This window comes from Microcebus murinus, chromosome 8, assembly GCF_040939455.1.
Source record: "Microcebus murinus isolate Inina chromosome 8, M.murinus_Inina_mat1.0, whole genome shotgun sequence".
NCBI lineage: Eukaryota > Metazoa > Chordata > Mammalia > Primates > Cheirogaleidae > Microcebus > Microcebus murinus.
In genome coordinates, this window is record NC_134111.1 from 35,407,474 (window position 1) to 35,423,762 (window position 16,289).

Below are 16,289 nucleotides of genomic sequence, written 5' to 3' on the forward strand. Positions count from 1 at the left end.
TAAAAGATAAAATTACTAGAAAATATATAAAACATTAGTAATCCTTGTCTCCTCTAGAGAGAATACTCAGAAAACATAAGCAAATCATGCTTTATTTTCAAACAAAGACACTAAATAATTTTGTGGATTTTTTTAAATAAAAAAATAATTTTTATCTCAATAGGGTTCAGATTTCTAATTTCTCTTCTGTTTTTTGGCTTTTAGAAGTGCCTGGGATGAAAGTCCTTTGAATTTTTTTTCATGGTCATTCATATGATAAACACTCTCGAGGAAAATATTGCAATTGTGTTTTTTATGAAAATTTTATATTGTATTTATGCTCTGGAGCCACATTTCCAGAGCATAAGCAAAATTATTTTTGTTTTTGTTTTATACCATGAAAAACCTTATAATTCATTTTTCTTTTTAATGACAAATGAAATTCACAATTACTAACTCTGATATCTTTGATGTTAACATGACATTTACCAAAAAAAGTTCAGTGCAAGAGGAAAAATCACTGAGGGCAGAGAATGATCTAGGCTAGAAATTTTAAATGGATGAAATGGACAGGATGGGTGGGAAATTCAGATTCGGTTAAAAAAAAAAGAAATAATCTTCTTAACAAAGCAAACTGTATATAGTTAACAGTATAATTTTACAGATAAAAGACATGTATAATAGAATATTACCTTTCCTATCTTTATAAGTTATCTATCTACCATTTTACTATAGAAGCTAAATCCTTGGAAAGATAAATCCAATGATTTGTGTCCATTAAGCTGTCCAAGAGATACAATTTAATTTTAACAGAATTTATTTTCTGCACTGGCCTTTCACTAAATGCTTCAATCAACGAATTTATTTAGCATCTCCCTGGGCAGGCACTGGGCTTCATGATACAGGTATCCGTGGTCTGTGGCCTTTCTGGAGATTCTGCTGCTGTGTGGTACATTGATGGAAAGTAAGAAACAGACAAATTAATGATGAATTAATTAAAATTGTGTCTGAATAATTAGAACAAGATAAGAACCCCAATAGATTTGATCTTTTTATTTTTTCCTCCTTTCATTAACTACCAGGTTAGACCTATGAAACCGTAAGTGGGAGCAATTTGGGTACCGTACTGTACACAGTCAAGCAAAGCATGAAAGCTAAATTATCTTCCAGATTCTTCCCTGGTGTTCACTCACATTTAGGGCAAAAGACTGAGAAGACCAACGACCATAATTGGACTAGTCAACTATGTTTAATATCCACTCACAAAATAACTCATTCAGTACCAAAAAGCATTTTATTACTAAGAGGAATACTGAGAATATAATCATTTATATCTAAAATAATCTTTTGCCCAAAATGTTTCCTCATTTAATCTCAAACCTCTCTCCGTCCGCATTTCTCAGTCTTATCTTCATTTACTCCTACTGAATACAGTTGATATTAAAGCCATCTAAAAGAAGGTGGCTCACAGCTCCATGGATGCAATTATTATGACATGTGCCTCCCATCCTTATCCAGTAGAAATTGTATGTTGCCTAGGATGATTGATTTATTACTGCTTTTATACTTGATTTTGTCATTATTCATTATTTTCTTTGTCAAACAGACCCACACTTTTCTTCATATAATCACCCAGTCTTGTCTCTCAGTGAACAAAGTAGCTGATGGCTCCAAACATCCCACTGTGGAAACATGTAATGATAGCGCTTTGCAAAAATGGTTCCTAAGAAACCACACAAGAATGGAAGTTTTTAGAAATATTTTTGGAAATTCTACTGATTATATTCCCTAATGATTTTTAAAGGTTTGTGTTGTAGATTTGATTACATTTATTTTAGTATTTTTATGTTTGGTTGTTGAAATCCGGAAACTTCTTTAAAATGTGGTTAAGAAAAGTTTTTATGTATTATTTCTCTGTGGAGTTATTTTCATGTCTTTTACTTCTTAGCTGCTCATTAATTTGGAGACTGCATGTATTAATATTAGTTAGTGTTTAGTCTATCATTAATGAATAGGTACTTTCCTGTTTTATCTTTATTCAAATATATAGGCATATATGTGCATACATATAATTAATGAAAAAATATTATGAGATAGTAACTGTTTTTAGTCTAACCATAGTCATGTCTGGATGATAATAGATTTTTTCATCAGAGCTGAAAAAAATCAATAAAAAACTAACATAGCCCAAAAAGGATTGTTTCGGGGACACTTAAATTAATTTTGTTAATTTTTATTCTGATACTTTGGTTGCATGGAGATATAGCATATCCTTCCTAAAATTTGTAATTATTTTAACCTGAAACACTAAGCAAATGCGTTATTAAAGATGTAACTTTCAATACGTTTATAGAGAAAATTATTTCTAAGCATTTCTTTGTGGTCGGTTAAGTGATATAACAATAAAACCTTTTAAAAATTGACCTTTTATCTTTCACTTGTATGATTTGAGACTATCTTTTTAGTAAGTAGTAAAATGAATCAGTATTCAGTTCAAGTCAATAAACTGGTATGGAATTTTTGTAAAGAGTGAAAATGTCCAAGTTGTGCTTTTAAGTGGCTTATTGTCTAATAAATAAAACATTTTATTTTGTCCAATACCTTACTATAAGAGTCAAGGAAAGTTAGGGAGTTTTTCTAGTTCAGGTGAACTAGTTAAAGATTGTTAGTGGAGGAAATAATTGAGCTTGGATGGCTATGACAAAGTGGGGAATGAAGAGTGAAGGACAAAAGGGATATTGTTTTGATTAGAACTCCATTTAACATAAGGACATTCCAAACATAAAAGTTGAAAAAGCTGGAAAAGTCAAATTTGTTTACAAGGCAATTTACATATAGTGTCTTAGTTTATTTTCAAAGCAACCATACCTGGCACGTGCAATGCTCAACAAGGGGTTTTAGGCTTAACTAAACATTTACATTAACTAAACATTACATCTCACAAGTCTACTGATAGTACTACCCTAGGGCAGAAACCACAGCTTGCTTCTCTCAGTAGGAGAACTTGCGGCAGTTCCCATAACAATTCTTACAGCATTCTGGGAGCTAGCTTCTTTACAGATGACAGCCTGGTGCAAGGAGATGTGATTCACATCAGACAGGTGTGGAAACCGCCCTGGCCTAATGACCTTATGCTCACAGAAGATGATATCTCCTGCAACAATTCCATAGGCCTGGCTTCCAGGAACCCAATGGAACATGTAAAATTACAAGAGTCTTTACACATAGCAAAGCCCAACATTTTGCTTCTGATCAGGTATTTACATGAGTTTATCAGATGAAGGTATACTTTATCACTCAGAAATCATTTTTACCATAAAACATGTTGCCTAGAAACATAGTTAACATTTTTACCCTTATTGGGTTGTCAAGGGATCCAAGTTAGATAATTGACTGAAGGTCAAATTTTTTTAAGCAGAAGGGGAAAGAGTATTTTTAAGCATTTGTAAATGTAATTTAAGTATTTTTCTGACAAAGAATTTGATTCCTCAGAATGATTTGGTAGCTTGCCCAAGTATTCACAGGTACTAAGTGGGTGAATAGGAATTCGCACACTTTGATCTACCTGAGCCTAAAATGTCTGATTTTATACTGCACTACATTAAAAAACAGAGTGTTTTGGTTATTTGTTTTTTATCTTTGTAGCAGTGTGTTTTGACTAATAATGAATTCCTTCAAAGGAAATATTTATGCATTTTTTTAGAAAGAACACTTAGTATTTTCTTAAATTGTCATTATTTGTGTAGATGACAACACATATTCAATATGATCCTTAAAGAAAAATCTCAGAGTTTGTGCTGTATTTTGACCTAAAGTAACTGATAATTGATCAAAGTATTCAACTATCTGTGATGTGTGATCAGATTGGAATAAGACAATGGCAGTGCTTTCTGGGGTAGCTAATGGGCAGTGAAACATTTGATATATATACAATTATACATTTTTTTTAAAAAGAACCTAACAGAAGCATGCAATGGTAAGTGATCTTTTTTGAAAGAGAATGTATACACAAAGGACTTTGGGTAAGTAACAAAAAATGAAGCATTTGTTGTTTTAACTAAAACTTTTTAGGAAAAAATATTATTTTTGTTCTATATCCTTTTTCTTCAAGCTGGCTGCTGGTTGAAGTTCTGGCAACATAAGTGTAACTCAGCCATCATCTTGCCTAACTTTGGCCATTTCTCCCTTTCTTCATTTTTCAGTATTAATAGCATGTATTGAAAGTAACAAAGATCTCAATCTTGAAATCTCCATCACATCTAATAGCCTTGCTCTTTTAATTTCCTGCTAGTTTTCTATTAGGCATCTTCCACTACAAGCCTATTCCCCATTGTATCTTTTCTCACAACAGTGCAGTCCAGGGTATTTTTACTCCTAATCTAAACCAATTACAATTGTCTAGCTAGTGTTTCTCTACTATTTTTATTGCCCACTCCCTGCATTTATTTTCATCACATCTTCAATGCAATATCAAGAGCAAAAAGAAAAACCTTTGCTTACTTTTAATTTTGGTAATTTGCAACAAAAGTATTTAAAGTGCTATTTTTAAAATAATACCTGCAAATCATTTGTCATAGATTCAAATACTTATCTTTTGGTTGATGAGGTTTTCATATAATATGATCCTAGATATTGCCCAAGAAATTGAGCAGAAATATATATAATTAGTATGCATAAAGCATATCAACTTTAAATATATATCTTCAATGTCCAAAAATGTGATTTCAAACATACATAGGAACTCCAAAGAGAAAACATGCAATGACTAGTTAAAATGATACAATTACAGGAATTATGAAGAAACTAAAGTGTAAATATAGCATTTAAAACTATATATATGAGGATCATAGCCTGGTTTTTTAAATATGAATATTTTTTAAGATCCTTAAAAACGCAGACAAAAATATGGCAAACGTTTTATCAAGTAAGACAGATTACTTGTTACTATGATAATCACTTTTCTACAATGAATGTCTTACAGTCATAGATACTATGGCTTGTTTAGTATTTTGAAATGGGAAAATCTCTAGCAGTTTTGTTCATTTGGGTCACAGCTGTGCCATCTATTTGCATGTTTACCAAATGGTTACTGAATAACACATGCCTAAGAAAACTAAGCTTTTGCAAAAGCTTGTTAATATTTGCAGTCCTCAGCTGAACTCAGAACTCACAAATGGGCTTTTTCAAAGGAGCCTGAATTCTTGGCAACGCTTGATAAATGTCGGCCAATTTCTTTAACCATCTGCAAATAAAGGTGTATTAGACAATGATGACTCCATAACAGTTAAAGTTGTATAATAACTAATCCAGAGACACCTGGACACAGTTCCTTTTACAAATATATCACAGCGTACAATGCTTAAAAAATCATAAAGGATTTAAAAGAACAGATTTAATCTGATGTGCTAGTGAATTAAAGATGAAATAGGCTGCACTGATTATTCGTTATCTTTTACAGAGACTCACCTTGAGACATGTTAACAGTAATCAATGTCTCGATGAACCTTCAGAGGAAGACAAAATGGTGCCTACCATGCAGGACTGTAGTGGAAGCAGATCTCAACAATGGCTGCTAAGGAACATGACCTTGGGGGCGTAAAGACCATTCTCCCCAAACCGTGAAAGTGTCTACATTTTTGTTTTTCCATTATTTCAATTTGGGGAAAATATTAACTTTGCTGAATTGAAAATTTTAAAAATCCTTTTAGTATTCTAAAACACAGTTGTTTATAATTTATTTTTAGGAATGTTTGCTTATTTCCCTACTAAAATTTGTATCTGATCAAAGAAGCACATAAAAATATAAATATTAGCAAACTGTTATTAAATATCAGAACTTGAAAATCAAATTGTGTATGCTTTAAAAAAAATATTATTGCCCTCCTATCACAGGGTTAGTTGGGGGTTATTTTATTTGTTATTGTCATAGCGATTGAAAGAGAGATAATGTAAATGCCTTATAAAATAACTTCATTATGAAATATTATCAATTGCTTTATAAATTCACTCTTTCTACTGGACCTTCATGGAAACATGTTGAATTTTTATGTCAGCAACAGGGCCACATATTAGATTATTTCTGAACAGTGAATTCATCTTATAAAATGTTAGTTCCAAATTTTGTACCAGGAAAAAAATTAAATTGGATATTGAATTCATAGAGACTTTATAAAAGCATCACATCTAAACAAATGCAAATTTAAAAAAGAGGAGAATTTGAAAATTCAATTTAAAGTACATGAAATGAGCAATTAACAGGCATTGAGGAGAACTAGATGAATCTAAACTGCAACACAAATCATTGTTAAGAGGTACTCCGGCTGGATTGCAATGATTCCTAGCACAGGCTGAAGCTAAACAATCTCTCTGTCAGAGTTGATGTCAGAAACTCAATCCTTAACTGCAATCATTGTCTCCATAATCTATACCATGCCTTTTCTCTTTACTCTAGAGACTATAGCTTGCTACTTATGCTGTACAGAATTGTAGGTGCAGAGGAGAGCTTTAGACCTAATTTTTAATTCTATTGCATTTAATTATTTTAGTTAGGTCTCTATTGTCATTTTAATTTTATATTTAAAAAAAAGAATACATTAGTATCAGAATTTCATTGCCATGCTATAATATCTAAAGTTTTCATCACCAGAGGAATAAACTCCATACACATTCTTTAAGATTTTATTTTAGGTAAATAAAAATAATTTTATTAATTAATAGATACCATTTTCTATAAAGTATGGCCCTAGGAACACAGTCATAATTAAGCTGGCTTCACATGTTCATTTTTATTTAGAAAGCTCTTATAGAAAGTATTAATCAGTTTGGCTATACACAAATTCTCTCTCTCTCTCTCTCTCTCTCTCTCTCTCTCTCTCTCTCTCTCTCACACACACACACACACACACACACACACTCACGCAGCTTTATAACAAAAAGGAGGACACTTTCTAATGAACAGTAAACTGTTGAATGATTTTCCTAATTGGCATTTGACTTTATATTGCCACAACTCTAGGGAAGAATTCTACAACCTGGAGGATTTCTGGTTTGCTTCTTAAAGGGTAGCTATCCCTCATATCAAGGTCTCTAGGACTCCCTAGATCTTCTAAAATTATAAGCAAAAGTTTGAATGTCAGAGCATTCCTAATCTGAAGAGAGACCATAGCTTATAAGAAACTTAGAAAGAAAGCTGTGACTCTCAAAAGATAGTGAGCCATTGCCTTAAACTGATAATGGCTTCCCAAGTCCACTGAGGCTTGATTTAATGATTCTGTTTTTCATCTTTTTCTCCACTCTTTTCCTCTTCTCCTGACTAAAATAAGGTAAGATGTGCTTGCACAGAATTATTTCTCAAACTTAAAAAGCTTAAATTCTCAAGGATTCTTTTATACAATGTATTCCACTTATTATTGATTTGTCAGTCAAAATGCATGTTATCAAGAAAACAGTCCATGACGAATTTTTAAAAATACAGCTACTCCACCAAAACTGAATTTGAAGCATTTTTAGCAGCATTTTAACTATTTGAAAGTTCATTATGTTCATGTTGAAAATAAAGGAAAAAGTAAAACTGCATGAGTTTCATGCTAGAGAAGAATTTTCAAAGAATCTTCAAAGAGTTTCAATGCATGTATCTAACAAGTTAAAAAATGACATAAAATTTTACAAAATACCCCAAACCAGAAAGCAATGGGAAACATTCAGTTTTTTTCAAAAATATTTACTATCTTCAATGCAAAAAGTTAAAACCATGATAGGCCCCATAATACATTCATCTTATATATCCCTTTTCTATGGAGCTAGACTAATATTAATAGATATTTTAAATTACTTCAAACCACCATCTTCTGTGGTCCTCCCTACATCAGTTAGTGCAATCTCAACCTTCCAAATGCTCAGGTCAAAAACCTAAAGTCACTTTTGACTCATTGCTTTCTATTTCAACTTTCATCTAATCCATCAGCAAGTTCCCTTGATACTACCTTTGAACTATAACTAAAAATGAATGACTTGTCGCCACATCCACTGGGTGTCACTATCTCCAACCTTTTTAATTGCAATATGCTTATAATTTGGCTCCATAATTTCCCAATCTTTGTCCTTGTTGTCTTGAGAAAAGTCTTTTCCCAATACAACAGCCATAGTGATTCTCTTAAACATGAATTTTTTTTATCAACTTCCTGCTCCCAATCTTCCAGTGACTTTTTATCTCCCCCCACCCCCAGTAGCCGTCAAGGTCCTTCATGAATGGCACCTCTCTCCACACCCACACCCCCCACATGCTCACACACACACACACACACACACACACACACGTGTCTGGCTACATCTCTTATCTCTTGCCATTCTGCTTCTTATTTACTCCACTTTGGCTCCCAAGCACGTTCCTGCCTTAGTGTTTTGTTCCCACTGCCCCACAGAGCCCTCTTACCCACTATCTTTAGGTCTCTGTTGAAATATTATCTCATCAGTAAGGCAAACCCTTCTCCTGCCTGCCCTCCCATCCCCTCTACCTCTGAGAAACTATTTTTCATCCTTATTTCTGTCTACTCTTTTATCTCCCCAGACCCCAACACCCTCATGAGACAACCTAGAATGTAAGTCCCATAAAGGCAGGGACTTTGTCACTTTGGTTCACTGTAGTATCCACAGCATCTAGAATAGTTCTTGACACATACTAAATATTCTTTAAATATTTCTGGAATTAATGAACTGCAAAATGTGTGTTAAAATTATGAAATGCTATTGTATCATACATTTTTGTTTTAAATTTTAAAATAAAATCTAATAATATATTTAGACAGGATTTCCATAACTTTGTCTCCAAATGATAATTTTCTTTCTAATATTCTTCATATTAAAGTATGGACTATATGTTGTTCTCTGTGATAAAATATCCTGCCTTATGGAAATGAAATATGACATTTTATTAAAATGCTGCTATATTATATAAGTTGCTTCATGAAGCTAAAAATAATTATAATTTTTAGTTTTTGGTTGTGTGCAATGGCCAGCTGAGGGTGTAAGATTTTGACTTTTGAAGGAAGACGTATCATTCTCTTAAAAATCATATGTATTTTCATGGTTTCATAAGAGCTATTGCTAAAATTATTTTCTAAGTGCAAGTCAATGAAGAAAACACAATTTTAGAAACTTTAAAAGACTTTACAGATTCTTAATTTCTCTGTTTATAGATAATAAGACTGAGACTTAGATGTGTAATATAACTTGCCCAAGGATCATATAACTACAAGGAATGTTGCCAGGACTCCTCATTGTTAATATAAGCTAATACTATCACCCAAAAAATTATAGAAATGGAACAATAATGGGGGAAATATCTTCATTAAACATGTTGTGATCAGTACATTGATTCTTTAGAAGTATTTAAATTCTTATTAGCTTTCATATTTAAATAAAATTAGTTCTATAAAATAATAACAGAGGCAATAAGACTTCTGACAAAATTAAAGAAATTACCAGGAAACAGCGTGATTACAGGAATATCCTAGAATTATTAGAAAACTGGATTTCAGGGAAGCAAAGCCTCTTCAACATTAACTAATGGAAAATACTCTCTACTAACTTTCATTTTCCCTATAATCATGTTTAAATTAAAGTTAAGGTCGGCCTACAGCTTACACAGAGAATTAGACCATCTATTACTGTGAACACTGGGTAAGTTCTATTTTATGCAGCTTCAAACACTGCAGGATAATCAGCAGAGATTTCTTGGCTTCCCAGTGGAGCTCTGTAGACTCTAGTAAACACAACCCATAAATTTGATTTTGCCATGATGCTTAGAAAAGGCCTAATAAATAAAAAGAAAAAAAAAAGTAAAGAGAGGCAAAAATAACTACTACAATAAAACAAGATCGTTTTTACCTTTGGAAAAAAATTCGTGGCAGGTTAGAAACATATTATGAATTGGTTCAGTAAACCTCAAAATATTGGCTCCCTTCCCACATTGTTTCCACACTTCAGAAATGATGATCATATCTGAGCACAGCCATTTTACTTGCATATCATTTATAGATGCTAAACCTAGTCTAGGAGGAAGCCAAATGTGTATGCATTCTTAAGTTATAAAGTATTAACATACTGATTTCACAAATACGAAGAATTTTAGAAACTTAAGACCTTAATGGATGTGTCACCATCAACAAGCTGTCATCCGCATAGCTGATATCCGCACATATTGAGTAAATTTCCAGTTTAGTTGGGCAGTAAAAATTCAATTAGGTCTTAAAGCAGCTTGTGTTTCAGGATGCAGCCACTGCCCATTTTCCCTAACATGTTAAAGTATGGAATAGATAAAATCAGCCACTCTTATGTATAGTCCATGGACACATCTGTTGTGACTACACTATGTTCAAACTGCTATTAAATATAAACTATTGTATAGATTTAAGGTGTTGAATGAACACCAGCAATGTGTTTTAAATAGTTTGTGTAAATTTGTGCACAGATTTGTTTTATATCATTCAATAAATTCTAAAGGCAATTTTCATTGTATTTGTTTAAAAAAAAATCCCTCTGAAATACTAGTGATTCAGGGCAGCTCTTTTGTTAATTATCTTTTAAGATAAAGACCACTTCTATGATACTTGTGTCATCATTATATAAAGTTATCATGTTTTTGTTTTTAGCTAGCGAGAACAAATCACTTAATATTCTGTTTTTAATGAGCTAGAATGAGAATGGGAAATTAGACGATTGAGACTATATCTATAATGTTTTTTAAAAATGAGATTTTCATCATGCATTCATTTGGTGTAAAAATGAGCGTAAGCTGCTGCTTGGTTCCAGTTGTACTTTCAGCTAAAAATAGCACAAGCAGGGGAAAAAAAAGGACTTGATGGTTACATGATTTTTTTGAGGCTTTTTGTTTATTTCAGTCAGTGTAGCCACAGCTAGAAAGAAGTAATTTCAAAAATGTTTTAGATTTATGCTTGACACACGGTTCTTTAACATTTATAAAAGTAGATTGTGCATAATTACACATTTTAAATATTGTAATCATTACTAAATGGTATAATTGTTCTTTTGCTATAAATTTAAATATTTATACATTTTTGTAGAATTAAAATATGCCAATTTAGTTTTTCTTTGGTATATGTTGTCTTTTTTTGAAAAAAACAATGTTAGCATTTCAAATAGATAAAACACTTTCAATATTTTATGCTAATGTTCCATTTTTGTAGATTCATTAACTAAATGATTAAGTGCCTATGGATATCTCTTAGCAGCAAGAAAATATTGCGATCCCAGTACAATTTTGATACCAAAAATATATAAAATAGAAATATTAAAATATGCATGATTTTAAAGTATTTATCATTTTATTTATTTTTTATTCAAAAATGATCAAGACTTTTTTTCTCTTTCTGTTTTATAAAAGTAACTTTGAGTAGAAAAGTTTAAAACATATTTTATTATAAAAAATTATTTTTCAGAAGACTATGGGTCATACCCCATTCCTTGATTCTGGTGCTGGAATCTTGAGAGATGTTCTGTCAAGGTCAGGAGAAGATGGAGAGAGGCTGCCCACCCCATAGCACCAGGGTTCCCTAGGATCAACTCTGCAGTCCTAGCCACAAACAGAATCAAGGGAGAAAATAATAAAAGGTCATTTGATTTGCTAAGTGAGAAGAAAGAAGGAAGAAAAGAAAGGAAGGAAGAAGGGAGGCTAGCAAGAAGGGAAGGAGGGAGGAAAGAAGAATTCCAATATTATCTGTTTTGATAGTTTTATTTTGAAGAGGACTCACCTAAAATTTCCTATTATATTACATACTGTATATGTTTCTATTTTACTTCCCTTATAAATCCTATGCTTCAGAAGTTCATTGATGTGCAAACATCACAAACACTTCAATGGTTTTCCAAAACTTTCTATATAACCATCGGCAAGTGTAAAGGACATTTCTGGAGTTTTTGTCTTACACACAAAAGATCTCTTCTTGGCTTTCTGTAAACCGAGTGAGACTTTACATACCCAACTCTGCTATTCTCTTTTTATTACTCAGGTTTAAGCCCAGCTGTATTTTTCCAGTGCCAACCAGATACTCAGGTTAGCCTAGTAAAGTGGCCCCACCCACCTCAGGATTTGATAGACCCATAACTTACCTGTTCTGCTTTCTTCAGCACCTGGTAAAGAGAAAATGTGAACTCTCCTGCTCAGAGGCTGTGCTCTCCTCTTCCTCCTCAGACAGGGAGAGTTATCAGGTGGTATCTCTGCTGACTTACTCTTTTTCTGACATATGATTCTGTTTTTCACATGGCAGAGGATATTAATTACCAATCTCCACACCTATTATGAGAAAGAGTTGGCAGATAGAGTCAACTGAATTTTTTTTTTTGACAAAAATATCTTCACCAATTTTGTGAAGTGAGAATATAAACATACAAACATCTGAAACATATTCTACAGTTTTCTCTGCAACAGGAAACACATGAACTTGGTATAGCAAATGGCCTTTAACACATAACTTATTTAAGGTAGAGGCTAGGAGATGGACACTGTCTCAACAATGGAAGTCAAAATTAACAGTAAGACTAATGGGAACTGTGCTTGCAGCCCCAGAGCTTGTAGCTTGCTTTCTCTTTTGTGGCCTTTAAACGATGACATGGAGCTAAGTTGCATATATAATGTATATACTTTAAAGTTCTTCCTTGATTTATATGGTCCAAAGTGGGTGGTGATCCATTTTTTCCACATACCTTTTTAAAACTCCTGTTTCTATGAGCAGATTTAGAATCATTTGACTCAGCCACTCACCATCTCCTCTTTTAGATATCTGTTCTTCCTTAGTTTTCCTTCCACCTCACTGGTCAATTGTTTTCAGTTTCCTTTGCTGGGCTTTCCTTCTTTCTCTTCATACCGAAGTATTCCAGGATACAGTCCTAGGTCTTCACTATTTACATTCACTTCCTGTATGATCTCATCCAGAACCATGGATTTTTAATACCTCTGTCATGCTGAGTATTACCAAAGTCTCTGTCCAGTGCAGAAGATGCCTACTTGACATCTCCATTTGGATGACTAACAGACATCTCAAACTTACTATGTCCATAACTGAACTTTTTACCTTTCCCTACAAATCTATAAACCCAGAGATTTTCAATCCCAGTAGATGGCAACTCCATTTTGCCAGTTGCTCAGTCCAAAAATCTTGGTATCCTTGATTGACACTTGTTTTTTCATCAGAAAATCATATTGGTTTCAGCTTCACAACATGTCCTGAATCCAACCACCTCTTAACACCTCCACTACTACCAACCTGATTCGTGCCACCATCTGAATTACTTTGAGACTCCTAACTGGTCTCCCAAGTTGCTTGCATCCTTGCCTCCTCCACAGTCTATTCTCAAAGAGAACCAGGATGATGCTGTCAAATGTGACTCAAATATGTCTCTCTTCTGCTCGAAACCCTCCAATGGCTTCCTGTTTTATATAAAGTAAAAGGCTGTGTCCTGATAGGACCCAGAAACACTGTGCATGATCTGCCATTGTTAACTCTCTGACCTCCTCCCCTGCAATGTTTCCCCTATTCACTTCATCCCAGTCACTCTGTACTCCTTGTTGTGTTTTTGAGCAAGCCAGGCATGCTCTTGGTTTAGGGATTTTACCTGGAGTATTTGTTCCTAGATAACCACATGCTAACTCATTCACTTTGATCACAACTTAAATTCTCAATGACACCCTCCATCTACCCCTTTTAATATCATAGACTACTTTTTACCTGTCTTCCACATATCTAATCTATAATCCTGCTCCATTTTTTGGTTCCATAGCACTTATCACCTGCTTATATCTTATCTAATTTACTTATTTATTATTTTTAATGCTTAGTTGCTTATTGCCTCTCTCTCTCCACCTCTACCCCTACCAAGCACCCCCTACTTGAGTAAAAGATACCACAAAGTAGGGATCTCAGTTTCATTGTCATATATTGCAAGTATCTAGAATAATGCCTACCACATACTAACACATAAATATTGGTTGAGTTTCAAATGAGTTTCCATCTTCTCTCCCCTCTCTTGGTGTACTATATTCTGTGTCTGGAAGAGGAGGACCAGAAGGGGCGTGGAGGCAGAGAGAAGGACTTTAACATTTTTCTTGTTCTTCTTTGTATTTATACACTTTAATTTCCACTTTACTTTTTAAATGTCGTCCTACTAAAAGGTTTACCTCATCTTTCTTCATTACAAAACTATTAATTTTTAAGGGAATGGATGCATTTAGAACTTGAGACAACTCCACAATTAGGCAAGTATTGGGGTAATTAAATTTGATGCGAACCAGATGAGCATTTTTTCCTCTAATAAAAGCATGGTATTTTGTGATAGGATAATGGAATGTTAGGATGACAAGGCAGCTGGAGATCTGATCAACCCCTGAATCATAAAATAACATTTGGTAACACAGACTGATTTTATTTGCACAAATCTATTGTAATTTTTTTCTAAGTCTTATTTCTTAAAACTACAAGCATACTACTTAAATTCCTATGAATACATATATTCAAAGGAAATATGCAGTATAAATTTATAAATTCCAAACTTAAAAAAAAACTGAAAATCAAATTCTCCCTGCTGTGCCCTTTTTTTAGGGTCAGCATTTATGTACACAGGTCTCTGGACATAGGTAGGGAAATGGGCTTCTCTCTCTTACGTTTCTCAAAATCTTAGGTGGTGTGAGTTCTACACTATGACATATCTCTTATCTTCTATTTAACATGGACAGACCTAGGAGGTGCTAACCATCCTATCACTTTCCAGACGAGGTGGGAGTGCAGGTTCTTGTTACCTGCACTGCAGGGGCCAGCCTCTGAAGACCCACTAAGGCTGCTTGCACTTGATAGAGATTTCTTTCAATACCTGCCAAGTTGCATGTTTGCTTAAATAATCATTCAGGTCAGTTTCATTTACCTGGAAAAAGATTCTGACCCTCTTATCTTAGAATGTAGTGGGAAGAGTATGGACTTTAAAGCCAGGTGACTTAAGTTACTATCTCAGATGGGCCACATACCAGAAGCTGGCAAGCCTCCTCCTCCTTTTCAGCCAACAGGTATACCTGGAAGGGCTCATGTGAGGGTTAGCAATCATCGGGTAAAGTGCCTCTTGCACAGAATGTTAGTTAGCTACATAGGAGCAGTTTTATTTGAGCATGGCATTTTCATTGTTGATTTCTCCATGTGGAAGAATAACTGAGACAAAAGATGCTTTCAACGGATAAGAAATGTCCAGGCATCTTATGTTTCTCTTTTCCCTAATTTTTCCACTATGTGTAGAAATTGGCTTCTGTTTTACACCACTAGCAAACTAAAAGTCCTGTGTTTTGTCCCTGTAGGCCCACAAGTCAGCGGAGGAGTAGGATTTAAATTAGAGCACCCTGAGGAAATACATTTCAGAACTTAAGATCTTTATGTAAAAAGCTCTTCAGATCAGCTTTTCTGAAAAGTAGCACCTTAGATTTGCAGAAGCCCAGAATGCAAACATTTTTAGACATTCCTCAGTAGCTACCATACTGAAATCCAAAACTTTGTTAATGATAAGCTATGCTGATCCTTAAAGCTGGGTTATATAGATAAATATTTTTAAAGGATTTCCAATGCTATTTGAGGTATTGCTGCTTTATTTTTCAAAAGATGCAATTAGCAGCAAAGCTCAAATTAATGTACACGAATCATTATATAACTTACTTCTGGCTCTAAAAGCTGAAATTGCCTATGGCACTGAACTATTTAATCATATTTTTATCCTTAAGTTTTTACCAAAGACTGAAAATTAGAAGCACTTATTTTCCCTACAATGACTTATTAGCATATTTTCTAACTTTTAAAAATTATTAACATATTTTCAGAGAAAATCATTAAGTTAGAAACATTTGCCAAAAGATGAACAGTACATCTTAGGTATAGTTTATGCTTCTGAAACTCTCGTTTTGGTCAAATTGTCAGGTAGACGGTTAGGATCTCTGGCTCATCTCAGGGCAAGGGTCCCCTGCTTTGGTGCAGTCTCCAGCAATTGCTCACCTGGGAAGAAGGATAGGGTGGGCGCTCCATTTGGTGCTGCCCCACCCTTAATCCTATCCTGAGCAATTGCTGCATCTGGGGAAGAAAGAAATGCTTTGTCAATCTAGGAATTCCCCCACCCAGGCATAAAAAGATTTAGAAAGTGACCTAGAGTAACCTAAACGTAATTAATATGGCATTAGCTTGAATCTGCTCAGCCCCACCCAAGGTGGGCTTTCTTATAGGGAGTTTGCATAGGCAGATGGAATTTTGAGGACACCTGTTGATCATCCT

The 16,289-nt window shown here is 33.9% G+C and overlaps 1 protein-coding gene across 1 annotated transcript in view; it reads left to right on the forward strand.

Annotated features, from left to right (window-relative positions):
* GALNT13 (polypeptide N-acetylgalactosaminyltransferase 13) overlaps nt 1–10,999 on the forward strand; it is a 497,120-nt gene extending 486,121 nt beyond the window's left edge. Inside the window, exon 12 of the mRNA XM_012779946.3 lies at nt 5,438–10,999. Within this exon, the coding sequence (XP_012635400.1) occupies nt 5,438–5,578 (141 nt within the window). The 3' untranslated portion in view covers nt 5,579–10,999. The remainder of the gene's footprint in view (nt 1–5,437) is intronic.
* Nucleotides 11,000–16,289: the final 5,290 nt, after the last annotated feature.